This window comes from Carassius auratus, chromosome 40 (assembly GCF_003368295.1).
Source record: "Carassius auratus strain Wakin chromosome 40, ASM336829v1, whole genome shotgun sequence".
NCBI lineage: Eukaryota > Metazoa > Chordata > Actinopteri > Cypriniformes > Cyprinidae > Carassius > Carassius auratus.
In genome coordinates this window covers 977,779-990,300 of record NC_039282.1, presented here as the reverse complement: position 1 = coordinate 990,300, position 12,522 = coordinate 977,779, and the positions used below count along the sequence as shown (strand labels likewise).

The following is a 12,522-nucleotide window of genomic DNA, read 5'->3' as shown; positions in this document are numbered from 1 at the left end:
ATGACTGCACTGATGCTTTCATTCTGTCAGACTGTGTTTTGTAGAATGGTAAACTTATCTATTTTCTTAAATTCATCTACTTCATTTAGTCAGTTTTTGTTTTCATTACAAATTCTACATTATAAGCAGAATAATATGAGTGAAAAATCTTCCTGATTGCCTGTTTCTTGTGTTTTCCCAGTCGTTCAAGCGCAGATATTTTCAGTTGACTCAGCTAACTGACAACTCCTACATCATGAACTTCTATAAAGATGAGAAAATATCAAAGGAACCCAAAGGCTGTATATTTCTGGACTCGTGCACCGGGGTGGTTCAGGTCACTAAATAGATATGTTTTTAAAGTGGTTCAGCAAACATTAGCAGTGAGATGACCAATGGCTGACATTTATTCTGGTTTCTGGGTTCACACAGAATAACCGGCTGAGGAAACATGCCTTTGAGTTGAAAATGAACGAAGTGACGTATTTCGTCCTGGCTGCTGAGAACGAGCAAGACATGGATGACTGGATCAACTCTCTCACACGCATCCTGCAGATCAGCCCTGCAGACGGCCCGGCTCTGGATCGCAAGAGCACGGACCTGAGCGAAGGCAGACACGGTGGGTGAACGAAAGAACGAAGCGCTGAAGTACCGAAGGGATGCTGAACATTATTCCCTGTGTAATCTTAAATCAGTCAGATCATTGTATTGTCACCCTGATCTGAGTGAAGGTCTTATGAAACCTAGCGGCATAAACAGTGCATTGCAGGATCAGTGCAATAATCATTTCTGCACAGTCTTTGTTGTTTTCTCCATCTGTAGTGCAAACATTTTGGAAAGCAAATTTAGATCTATATTCAACAAGGCCTATAAGGCTTCTGAGATATACGCTTCCCTTTGTCATGTGCTCTCTCACAAAGAGACAGACGCAGCATATTTTAGAGATTGATACTGTATTACTCAATGAAAAGTTACTTTAAAAACTCATATGAAAATGCAAAAAATAAGACTTTTGTGATTTCAAATGTCTGTGAACATGTTGCAAACTCACTTTCCCTACGAGGAGAAATAAAGTAAGCTAAACTGATACTGATTTCCGCTAGCATTCTACCAACAGGAAGTAACTTTGCAGCTACATGTCAACTAGCAGTTAGTAGAGTAATAGTAGACTGTCTGCTAACACTTTCTTTGTCAATGTATTCTCTATACTCTGAGAGTTAGTAGACATGCAGTTGTAAATTAATGAGTATAAGTTGACATGTAGTTACAGAGTTACTTCTAGTTAGTAGAATGTCTAAAGTGGACTATCGAAGTGTAACCTGATTTCCTTTTGGATCGTTCTCATGCTGTTAAGGTTAAACTTCTTAGCTGGTGCCTATGAAGTGTGACCAGAGTCCACTTCACTATTAGTGGCATGTGAAGGTCACTGCATGTTTGTATTGTGCACATGTTTACTGTATTTTTAGCTAAAGTGTTTCTTTGTTGTTGTTGTAGAGATCACTGAGTTGCCATCAAATCATGTCCCTGTTCAAAGAAATGAGGAAACAACAGAAAACGTCCTCCACCCTGAGCTGGCCAAGGTAATGCTCTGTACTTCTGTTGTGTTTCATTCTAGACACACCATCACTACATCCCTTTTCTGAAAAGGGGAAATGGCTCTTGATTCATGAAACTCAGTTGAAACTCAGAAACTCAATCATTCAGGATGTAAGCATTGAAGTTAAAGTCTTATATAAACAGGGTGTTTAAATTAGAGGGCTAAAATTGGGGGAAAACTGACTTTTCTTTTTGAATTTGATGGTTTTAGGTGTAAAAGTGCACCTTACCCATACAGCAAAAAAAAATCCAATATATTGCTAGCAATATACTTTTTTTTTTTTTCACTTTTTTTTTTACATTTCTGAAAAATGTTTTAAATGTATTAATATATTTTTAAAATCATTCAAAAATATATTGTGACCTTAATATATTTCAGTCCAGGAAAATGCATTCATATATTTGATAAGATTAATCATTATTAAACTACTTTTGATCTTGGCTTAATTATAGGCTACTGAAATATATTTTCTTGCCCCTGAAATAAATGTAGAAATATATATATATATATATATATATATATATATATATATATATATATATATATATATATATATATATATATATATTATTTTTTTTTTTTTTTTGTAGGCTGAAGCTAAATATATTTTTCCTGCATCAAAAAATATATTTCAATGGGCTTCACTGTTTGCGACATATATTTAGCATATATCTCAAATACATTTTGGCCAAAAAAATTAATAAATATAAATATTTATTTATATTTATTAAGTTATTTTGCAATATGGGTAAGGAAAACTTATATAAAATAAAAGCTGCAGTTTGTGATCCTTTCAATGAGTGATTCACTCTTTTACTATTTAGAATCTTAAAAACTGCTCAAGTCAATCATTTCCAGACATAAACCTGTGTTTGATGGTGTGTCATTAGAGCACTGCTCATAACACTGATGTTGTGATGTTTCAGTATATTTCTGAGACAGAGGAATCAGCGAGAGCTGCCAGACGAGAGGAACGACTCAACCTGTTCTGTCTGGATCCTGATATTCCCGTACGTCTCTCTGCCAGCCGTGTGAGAATCGATTGCATTGTTGGGGGGACGCTTCATTGTGCTTGTTCTTTTGGTGTGTGAGGAAAGGATGCTTTGTGTTGAAGGTGTCGAGGAGCCCCAGGGTGGAGTCTGCTTCTGTCCAGCCGTTCGAAGAGAAGCTCGGGAAGAGACTGATGATCTCCTGCCGCTCGCTCAACCTCACACTGCAGGGCTGCATCAACGAGGCCGACACCGAGCCTGTGACCAATGTACGATCTCATGTCCTCTATCACAACAGAAGATGCACATACAGAACGAGGAGCACATACAGATCACCTTGCAGAATTCATTCAAAAGAAGACCGATCATTAAAATTGCATTTGTTTTTAATATTTAAGATTTAATATTTAATATTTTTTCTTAATTGGTATTCTTTTTTTTATTTGATTTTGCATTGTTTTTTCTTCTGTTTTCAACATTAAATATTTAAACATTCTTAAATCATGATGCATTTACTTGAGAAGCAAACGATATTAAGACTTACGCTGTGAAAACTGTATACTATAAGAGAGTTTATGCTTAAAACAAGAAAAAAAACTGTCCATGGGGTAAGAATTTTTTTTTCTTTCCACAAGTACAGATTTTTTTAATTCTTCTTCTTTTTTAAGGATTAACTTCACTTTAATAAACAAATCATTGTGCTTTCTTATGTAAAAGTATGATAATTTAAGAATCTTCAGACATTTGTAACGGAAAAGACAAAAACAAATTGAGACAAAATAGTTATTGCAGTGCAATGCTCTGATTAAAAAAAATAAATAAATATATATATATATATATATATATATATATATATATATATATATATATATATATATATATATATAGATATATAGATATATATAGATATATATAGATCTTACATAGCTTCTATAGGTCAGTACTAAAAACCAAAATTTCTGTCAATTCTGCAAATGGCTTTATAAAATTTGGAGACATGTATGTTGTACAAACATAGCCTCCGCCATATGTAGTGTATAATTTATTACTCTGCATATATGTACGCTGAAGCGCAGCTGTCTCTCTTCAGATCGAGCCCTTCTTCGTGTCGGTGTCTCTGCTGGACATCCGTGAGGGCAGGAAGGTTTCCGCTGACTTCCACGTGGACCTAAACCAGGAGATTGTGCGGCAGATGCTCGGTGGCTCTGCTAGTGCAGGAGAACAAGGCTCGGATGATGCTCCGCTGGGAAACGGCCTCAGCTCGTCTGTAGAGAAGAAGAGCGAGGACTGCCAGCTGAGCCCAGAGCTGGAGACCTGGCTGCACTTCACCAAACAGGTAACAGCGCAGGAGCCCTTCAATGTGCAGATGGGATTCCTCATCCAGTGTCACTGTGTGTTTATGTGCTCTACATGGCTGATCATTCCTGCAGGCCATTTTTTCCGTCACAAACCCGCACACAGACATCGTGATGGTGGCACGGGTGGAGAAAGTGCTGATGGGAAATGTCTCCAGCGGGACAGAGCCCTACATTAAAAACACAGATTCCAGCAAGGTATTTACATTAAATGATTTTCTGCTGCAAGTCACTTTGAATAAATACATCTGATAAATGCATGAAGGTAATGTAATGTGTGTATATATACACATTTATTCATATGACAAAACTATATGGACACCTGACTACATGCTCGACACCAACAGAAACTTTAATGACATTGCATTCTAAACACATAAAATAGACATTAATATGGAGTTGACATCGCAAGTTCAGCTGTTGCAGCTATCATGGGACATTCTCACTAACTTTATAGAAATGTTAGGACAAATCATTCTTATCACTGTATTAATACTTCATATATGTGTTCATAACATTCTTAGAACAACATTCTTTGAATGTTATTTTTACTCTATCAATTCCGTTATAAACAAGAAACCATTCTGAGATCAACGTCCTTATGATGATTTTTGTACTTGATGAATGTTCTTTATGTTGAGAGAAAACATTAAATAATGTTATATTTTGGGTCCAAATAGTATAAGCAGAACAATGTTTTAGTAAACTTTAAATGCCTTTCTAATCACAACAAGAAATCTGGACATTCCTAAAATATAAAAATAAAAGTTCTTAGAACTTTGTAAGAAATGTGTTTGTAACATTTAAATAATCTTCTAATTATTCAATTTTAATTTTTTTAGAATATTCAAAGTAGATGTTCAAATAATATTATACCTTGGGTGAAAATAAATGTCTTTATGGACCTTGCTTTGTGGGGCATTTGTTTGCAAATGTCCCTTGGTTGTCTCTAAGTATCACTAAAGTAATGCCATTTAGACATTTTTATACTGTATCTGACAAAAGGATAATACACAGAATATTGATGTAAGCACAAATACTGTATGATCTAAGTTGGAGATTTCCTCATTGATTTTGTTCCCTCAAATACACTGAAATCCCATTTCTCTTCTTGCTCCAGACTGTCCAAAGGATGTTGAAAACCAATAAGCAATTCTGTAGCAAACTTGGAAAGTACCGAATGCCTTTTGCGTGGTCTGTAAGGTAAGTCAATCCCAGTCCATTCCCTGCTACTTCAGCTCTTCCTGACACGCACTATTAGAAGATTCTGTCACAACCGTTCTTCCGTCTGTATGTTCCAGGTCAGTATTTAAGGACAACCAGGGCACATTAGACAGGGAAAGTCGCTTCTCTCCGCTCTTCAAACAGGAGAGCAACAGGATATCCACAGAAGACCTCATCAAGCTCATCACAGAGTACAGGAGGTACACACTCTGCAGTCACGCTCAGTAAATCACACGTCATCATAAATCACCTCAGTTAAACCAAGTGTTTTTAACAGGGCCGAGAAGGCCAGTAAACTCCAGATCATCCCTGGAAACCTTGAAGTAAACGTGGACTGTGTTCCCATGGAATGTCCCAGTACGTCCAACTGATACCTCAAGCATCCTCAAATGCAGTTTAGCTCCTGAATGTTATATGTCACACTCACCTGCGTGCTTTCACATGTTCCCCAGACTGTGTGACGTCCTCGTATGTGGCTCTAAAGCCGTTCGAGGACTGCGCTCTTCACGCGCCGACGGTGGAGGTGGACGAGTTCCTGCAGGACTCCTCCAAGTTTGCTCAGCCTTACAGAGTCTACAAGAATCACATCTACATCTACCCCAAACACCTCAAGTATGACAGCCAGAAGAGCTTCACGAAGGTGAGGAAGACACATACACACTGAAGTCACTTTAGAGTCACCAATACAGTGAAATGTGAATGACTGTAAACCATATCAGACCAAACGCTGTCCAAACTCTACATACAAGACTGATTAAGATTTTGAGTTTAGGGACCAACTCTCACTATTAACTAGCTGCTATAGCATGCATATTACTAGCATATTGGCTGTTTATTAGTACTTACAAGGCACACATTAAAAGTAGAGTTACTTGTGACAGTTTTTAAGAGTTTAAAAGTTAATGCATCATGCTGTGTTGAAAGTTTTCTGAAGAAGTGCAAAAATTGTTGTGAAAGAAAAAAACGCTAAGTATGAGCCATTGTAGTACTGCTGCTTCTATTAACAAACACCTCTTTAATTTATAATATGATCTAATTTCGTTTTCTTCGTTCTTTAGCATGCCGTGTACAGTCATGCTGTGTCTGTTCTTGTTTTAGGCTCGAAACATTGCCGTTTACGTGGAGTTCAGGAGCTCTGATGAAGAACATGCCAAGCCACTTAAGGTCTCATAACACACATTTCCATCAGTTTGCATCAATGTCTGCTTTAGAATTTGACTTGTGAAAACCAATGCTTTAAATCCATTTCTGCAGTGCATCTACGGAAAGCCAGGAGGTCCGGTGTTCAGCACGACTTCCTGTTCCACCGTTCTGCATCACTCACAGAACCCAGACTTCTACGATGAGGTTTGCTTTAGCAGCTCTGTTCTGAGGTTCCATTCAGATGAAGGTTGTGGCTACTTTAATGTTTGTTGTGATGTGCTTGATCAGGTGAAGATTGAGCTGCCCACACATCTTCATGAGAAACACCACATACTCTTCTCCTTCTATCATGTGACCTGTGACATCAATGCCAAGACCGGCTCTAAGAAGAAAGAAGCTCTGGAGACTCAAGGTATCTGTTCATGAACATCCAGCCCTGTTCTCCTGTGCTGTGTGTGTTGGAGTGCTGTCCTTCTTTGACAGTGTGTGTGTGTGTGTGTGTGTGTGTGTTACAGTGGGCTATGCATGGCTGCCTCTTCTGAAGGATGGACGTGTTTCCTCTCAGGATTTCAGTATTCCAGTCTCGTGCACTTTGCCTGGTGGATATCTACACATTAAAGAGCCTTCATCCACCAAAGTGAGCACAGAAACCTGAAAATCAAATAAACAGACAGTTTAGAAAAAGAAAAATAAATACAGATATAAGTATGATGATGATGATGTAAAGCCAGGATGGAGGCAGCTTTATAGTTCACATAAACTAGTGATTGGGAATTCGACATCTTTCTCTCTTCTGGCCACTGTGATCAAACTCTTGATATTGTTTTGGAAAGTTATGGATTTTTTCTTTCTCTATTGGAGCAAATGGGAATGCAACAGTTATATTTGTTTTTAACCCTATACACAAATGCGATATATGCACATATATTACTCTTCCATAAATGAAATATATTGCTACATGGGTAAAACTAGTTAATGTATAAAATAACATTAGCATACAGTGTACAATACATTTTTCAAAGTATTTATAAATCTTTGTTAATATTAGTTAATGATCAATGATCTAATCTTAACAATCACACCTTGTGATTTTAATAATGCATTAGTGAATGCTGAAATTGACATTAACTAAGATCAATAAATGCTGTAGAGGTAATGTTCATGCTTAATTTTTTGTTAACTAATGAACCTTATTCTAAAGTGTTACCCTCATATGAAGTAAAAACATAGGTATGAAATTTAAACAGAAATTGGAATAATTTCATATAATAATATGACATACCCATTTAAATATGTATGTATATGTATGTGTAATATATGTTTGGATTTACAGTACATGTGCATGCATATCCAACCTGAAACCTGCCAATACATGTTGAGATTTTATTCATAGAAATGTATTTCTAAAGCATTTACAGTATATGGAAAGTCCTAAAGACAACCAATTCTGATTTATATATTTTGTTTATTTTTTTCCCCTGTGTTTCTGTGCAGAATGGCTCGGATGTGAAGTGGGTCGACGGGGGGAAGCCCATCTTCAAAGTGTCCACTTTGGTGCTCTCTACAGTTTATACTCAGGTTGAAAAGAGCCACAGTCTCAGATGAAAATGTGCCATGATCTTGCTCATATTTTGTGATCTCATAATTCCTGTGGATGTTTTTGCAGGACCCCCATCTAAACCGCTTCTTCCAGCAGTGCCAAAAACGAGAGGCAGACCTCTCTCAAGCTCCTACCTCAAACTTCCTCAACTGCCTTAAAGTGAGTGCATCCAGGGCCATAACCAGGGGATGAATCATACCTATACATACAACCTGTTCAACACATATTCCAATTATTGTGTAGACACAGACATGTAGCTGTTTGCAAAAGATGTTTTACTTAAGATCAACATCCACAAATCACAAACAAGGACCAAACTATTCACATGCTATTTGCTTAAATTTAGGCTTTCTTCTTTAAAATTACATAGATAGGTTGTGTTTTGTGATTTTATGCGGTTTGTGTGTCTTTCTCTCTGTTTCGTCTGCTTTCTGTGAGGGATAGATATTTTTAAATTAGACCTGCATCAGAATAATGTATTTGCTTATTCATACAGCAATACTTAATAATAGTTTTCATATTAGTAACCATTGCTGCATGAATAAGCATCAAAATACATACTACAGAAGGAATGTATATATATATATTCGTACATATAACTGCATTACAGTGCACTGTACACTCTAATATAATAATATTTGTCAATCTAAGAATGATTATCCCATGTATGTATTCGACCAGAGCCATTCACTTCAGCCTATGATGAACAGATAGATTTCAGAGCAGATATATATATTTAGGTTTCCACTAATATTTTATCTTTCATTATTGATGAAGGAATATCAATTCATTTCTATCATGCAAACGGTAAACTGTGTTCTAAACACGTTTAATCCAATTTAGAAGACACTGTATTTAATCAAATTTAAATATAAAATTCAAAGTTTCAAATTAATGTCTGTGAAAATGTAACAATTCCAGGTGAATATTCCGTTCGTTATATTTCAACTCAATGTTTGTTTTTTTCTCTTTCAGGGTCTTCTGAGTATGGAGAAGATACATGTCATAATTCGCTTCCTTCCTGTTATCCTCAACCAGCTCTTCAAGGTGCTCACCCAAAACGACAGTGATGAAGTGACGGCCAGCACCACCAGGTACAGACCCATCGCTCGCTCTTCTGAATGCAGTCAACCAACACCGCTTTCAGATTTGATTCTTATATCAACCTCTTTTTCATCAGGGTCCTGGTCCACATCTTAGTTAAGTGCCATGAGGAGAACCTGGGCCACTGTTTGCACTCTTACATAAAGGTACATGACATCTTGTTGTTGCAGAAACATGTCATTCATTATGTGTGTGAACGAGAACATGGGACACATTTGTGTTTCTCTTTTGTTTTACCAGTTTGTCTTTAAGACTGAAGCGTGTGGCTTCAGAACCGTTCACGAAGAGCTGGCCAAGGGCATGACCTCTGACCTGACGAGCAGCGACCAGTCGGTCATACGCAATATCCTCAAGGTGAGCTCACACGAGCGTCTCTCTCTCACAGAAGTGACGGACCGTTTTTAAGCCCGTCGACTGATGTCTGTTTGTTCCCCTGCAGTTCTCCTGGTTCTTTCTGGAGATCATAGTGAAGTCGATGGCGCAGCATCTGCTGGACTCAGATAAGCTAAAGGTAGTTTTTGAGCCAAAAGACATGATCTCAGGCTTAATACATCTACTCCTATTATATTTTAACAGTAGCCAGTAAACCTAAAATAATGACTTATAATCAGTGTGATGCTATAGTTTGAAGACCAACTCTCACTATTAACTAGTTGCTTATTAGCATGCATATTACTAGCATATTGGCTGTTTATTAGCACGTATAAAGCATATATAAATGTCTTATTCTGTATGATCCCTTAATCCTACCCAATACCTAAACTTAACAACTGCCTTATTAACTATTAAAAAGCAGCTAAGTAGTAGTTTAATGAGGCAAAATTTGAGGTAAATAGTGAGAACTGGTCCGCAAACTAAAGTGTGACCATATTCAGAACTCTTGGTTTGATTTCACTTAAACTTTTGACATAAATGTGAAATTATACTTGTAATATGTGATATGCAGCTGTGATCTACCTTCAGCATTTTCTTCATAAAACCAACAAAGCTGAATAAATAAGATTTGTTTCAGTAAGCAAATGTCTTAAGCTTCTTGAGTGCTTGGAGCTTGTGTTCAATAAGTAATGTATAAATAATGTGTTTGCTCAGCTTCCTCGACCGCAGCGGTTTCCTGCAACTTTCCAGAGTCGATTGGAGACCCTGATCATGACGATGTCCGATCACATCTACTGGAAGAGTAAAGAGATGGCAGAGGAGACACGCAGCGCTAATATGGCCATAGCAGCCTTTGTGAAGGTCAGGAACAATCATTAGGGACATTTCACTTTTAAATGTGTACAACAACGATTCAAATGAAGTAAATCAATAAATTAGATGAAGGATCATTTTAAACTACATAAATTACAAAGTTAATTTATTTTGTACAGTAAATTGGGCAGCCTATGGATCTGAATAGACAGTCTCCCTTTTCATAAAAACATGTTGCTGCAATCAATTTGAATTGAAATATACTTTATGTATTTCCCCTCCTCAGCGGTGCTTCACATTCATGGACAGAGGTTTCACCTTTAAACTCATCAGCAACTACATAAACATGATCACAGCCGGTGACAATAAGGTACCTGAATGTCCTCACTTCTGTAATCACACTAGACTTTGTGCTTTGACTTCTATTCAAATGAACGCTGAACACTAGAAACACAAATTCATGAAGAAGTCTTGAATGTAGTAGTCTCGCGTAGCTAGACTTCAGACTGAAGGTCTGGAATTCAGGCAAGCGTTTGACCGACATATCAAACAACCAATCACAGTTCGCTTCGTTCATCATCACGTTTCAGGAAGTGGAAATGTCACCACAATAAAAGATCAGTGTGTAAACATTGGACGTATTTTGAAGATTATATGCCGTGAACTTTACATTTTTCACATACTTTTGAAAATCCAGCGTTTAGTTGATCCTGATAAGCACTCGTTGTCACAGTTGTGAACACGGCAGCTTTCTTCTTCCCTGAGGGGGTTTGGCAGCACGCTATCTTTGTTTCCAGGCAGAACTTTAAAGAACGCGACACACACGTCTTGCAGGAAACCTGTAGATTTCAACCAATCCGATGGCGACTTCGACACTCCTGAAGGGTTTCCACTTTTGTGTGCCATATGCGTCAGACGATTCAGTCCGATTTGGTGTACTGGATCATCCAGTTCACTAAAAAGAATCTGTTCAAAGAATGATTTATTCACAAACTGGAAATCACTCGCCTGAGGCTCTGGGTTGTAAATACTTTGTAACAGTTTCTTGCACAGACTGATTGTTTCTCTTCATAAGACCGCAATATATATCGCCAGGAGGCACGGCTATTAATTTTGCGTTGCCTGATAAGCTTCTTTTTTTATTTTTAAATAAACTGGCAGTAAAGCAGAGTAAATTAACAGCAAATGTTCATGTTTGGGTGAACTATCTCTTAAATCTACAGGTGTGTGAAAGCTGTGTGAGTGTTTGTTCTAGTGTAAGAAGATATTGTGCTTGCTCAAAGTCTAGTGTAATTACAGCTTCCGCGTTAAAACAAGGACACACACATTAAAAGATCCTAGTTATGAAGAACTTTTGCTATGCACTGACTGACATGTATTTATGTATCATTTCTGTGTGTTTTTGTCTGGCTGTTTAATTCCTTGGCTGTCTCTGTTAATGAAGCTCTCTGTCGCAAAGATGATCACTAAAGAACCGCGTTGTGTGTCTATAACGTGTTTTGGGTGCAAATGTTACTTTTCCAGATGCTGTGTGGGCTAAAGTTTGAGTTCATAAGGGAAGTGTGTAACTATGAGCACTATGTTCCTCTGAGTCTTCCCATCCCGTCTGCACGAATCACAGGTCAGAGAGCACCTCCACCTCCACCTCTGTGCGTCTCATGCACAAAACTTCATGCTTACGTCCCATTAGCATCACTGATATTATCTCTGTCTCATTTCTCTCTCTGTCAGACATGGCATCACCAGAAACCCAAAGTGCTCAGGGTAACTATTAAATGTTTTCATTGAAGTTTTCTTACTTGTTTGTAAAAGTTTGACCAGTTCCTCAAAGCTGTGTCAGTGGATATCAAATGGGTCAATGCCAGTATTTTGCATACCTTATAAGTAATTGCTTGGACTTGGTTTAAACCACTGGAGTTGAATGGATTAATTTAAGACTAACTTTATATCCTCTCTGCAGTTTAACATTAAAAATTTTGGGTGAAATAATCCTTTATAGTACAGTCATAATCCAGTCGTGTCCGTAGCCACTGTACTGCCATGATGAGATTACCAGACAAGTCAAAAATTTATTTTATATCAATGAACCCCCATTATCAAAAATGTTCTCTCACAAAATAAATACATTGTCACACTTTGAAAAGTGCATTTCTAGAATGGTAGGCTATTGGTTGCTGAAAATGTGGTTGCTTTTGCATGATGCTGTCTCCACACCACCTGTTCCCTGTACCACAAGGCCAGTTTAGGTCATTTTTAAATTAGTTTGGACTAGGGATGTGTGCTATGACTAATTTCACTGCCATTTACATGGACATTTTGTAGTCAACTAGTATAAAAAATAAG

At 37.4% G+C, this 12,522-nt stretch overlaps 1 protein-coding gene across 3 annotated transcripts in view; it reads left to right on the top strand.

The window, feature by feature from the left end:
- LOC113058188 (dedicator of cytokinesis protein 10-like) overlaps window positions 1-12,522 on the top strand; it is a 97,170-nt gene that overhangs the window by 63,123 nt on the left and 21,525 nt on the right. For all 3 annotated transcript variants that reach the window (XM_026225860.1, XM_026225859.1, XM_026225862.1), the window contains exons 7-31: window positions 182-316; window positions 412-598; window positions 1,474-1,559; window positions 2,503-2,586; window positions 2,691-2,834; window positions 3,656-3,901; window positions 3,996-4,118; window positions 5,041-5,123; window positions 5,222-5,344; window positions 5,422-5,501; window positions 5,597-5,784; window positions 6,243-6,308; window positions 6,399-6,491; window positions 6,576-6,699; window positions 6,803-6,924; window positions 7,782-7,865; window positions 7,954-8,046; window positions 8,863-8,981; window positions 9,068-9,137; window positions 9,232-9,345; window positions 9,431-9,502; window positions 10,081-10,227; window positions 10,466-10,549; window positions 11,704-11,800; window positions 11,911-11,943. In XM_026225860.1, the coding sequence (XP_026081645.1) occupies window positions 182-316; window positions 412-598; window positions 1,474-1,559; window positions 2,503-2,586; window positions 2,691-2,834; window positions 3,656-3,901; window positions 3,996-4,118; window positions 5,041-5,123; window positions 5,222-5,344; window positions 5,422-5,501; window positions 5,597-5,784; window positions 6,243-6,308; window positions 6,399-6,491; window positions 6,576-6,699; window positions 6,803-6,924; window positions 7,782-7,865; window positions 7,954-8,046; window positions 8,863-8,981; window positions 9,068-9,137; window positions 9,232-9,345; window positions 9,431-9,502; window positions 10,081-10,227; window positions 10,466-10,549; window positions 11,704-11,800; window positions 11,911-11,943 (2,797 nt within the window). The remainder of the gene's footprint in view (window positions 1-181; window positions 317-411; window positions 599-1,473; window positions 1,560-2,502; window positions 2,587-2,690; window positions 2,835-3,655; window positions 3,902-3,995; window positions 4,119-5,040; window positions 5,124-5,221; window positions 5,345-5,421; window positions 5,502-5,596; window positions 5,785-6,242; window positions 6,309-6,398; window positions 6,492-6,575; window positions 6,700-6,802; window positions 6,925-7,781; window positions 7,866-7,953; window positions 8,047-8,862; window positions 8,982-9,067; window positions 9,138-9,231; window positions 9,346-9,430; window positions 9,503-10,080; window positions 10,228-10,465; window positions 10,550-11,703; window positions 11,801-11,910; window positions 11,944-12,522) is intronic.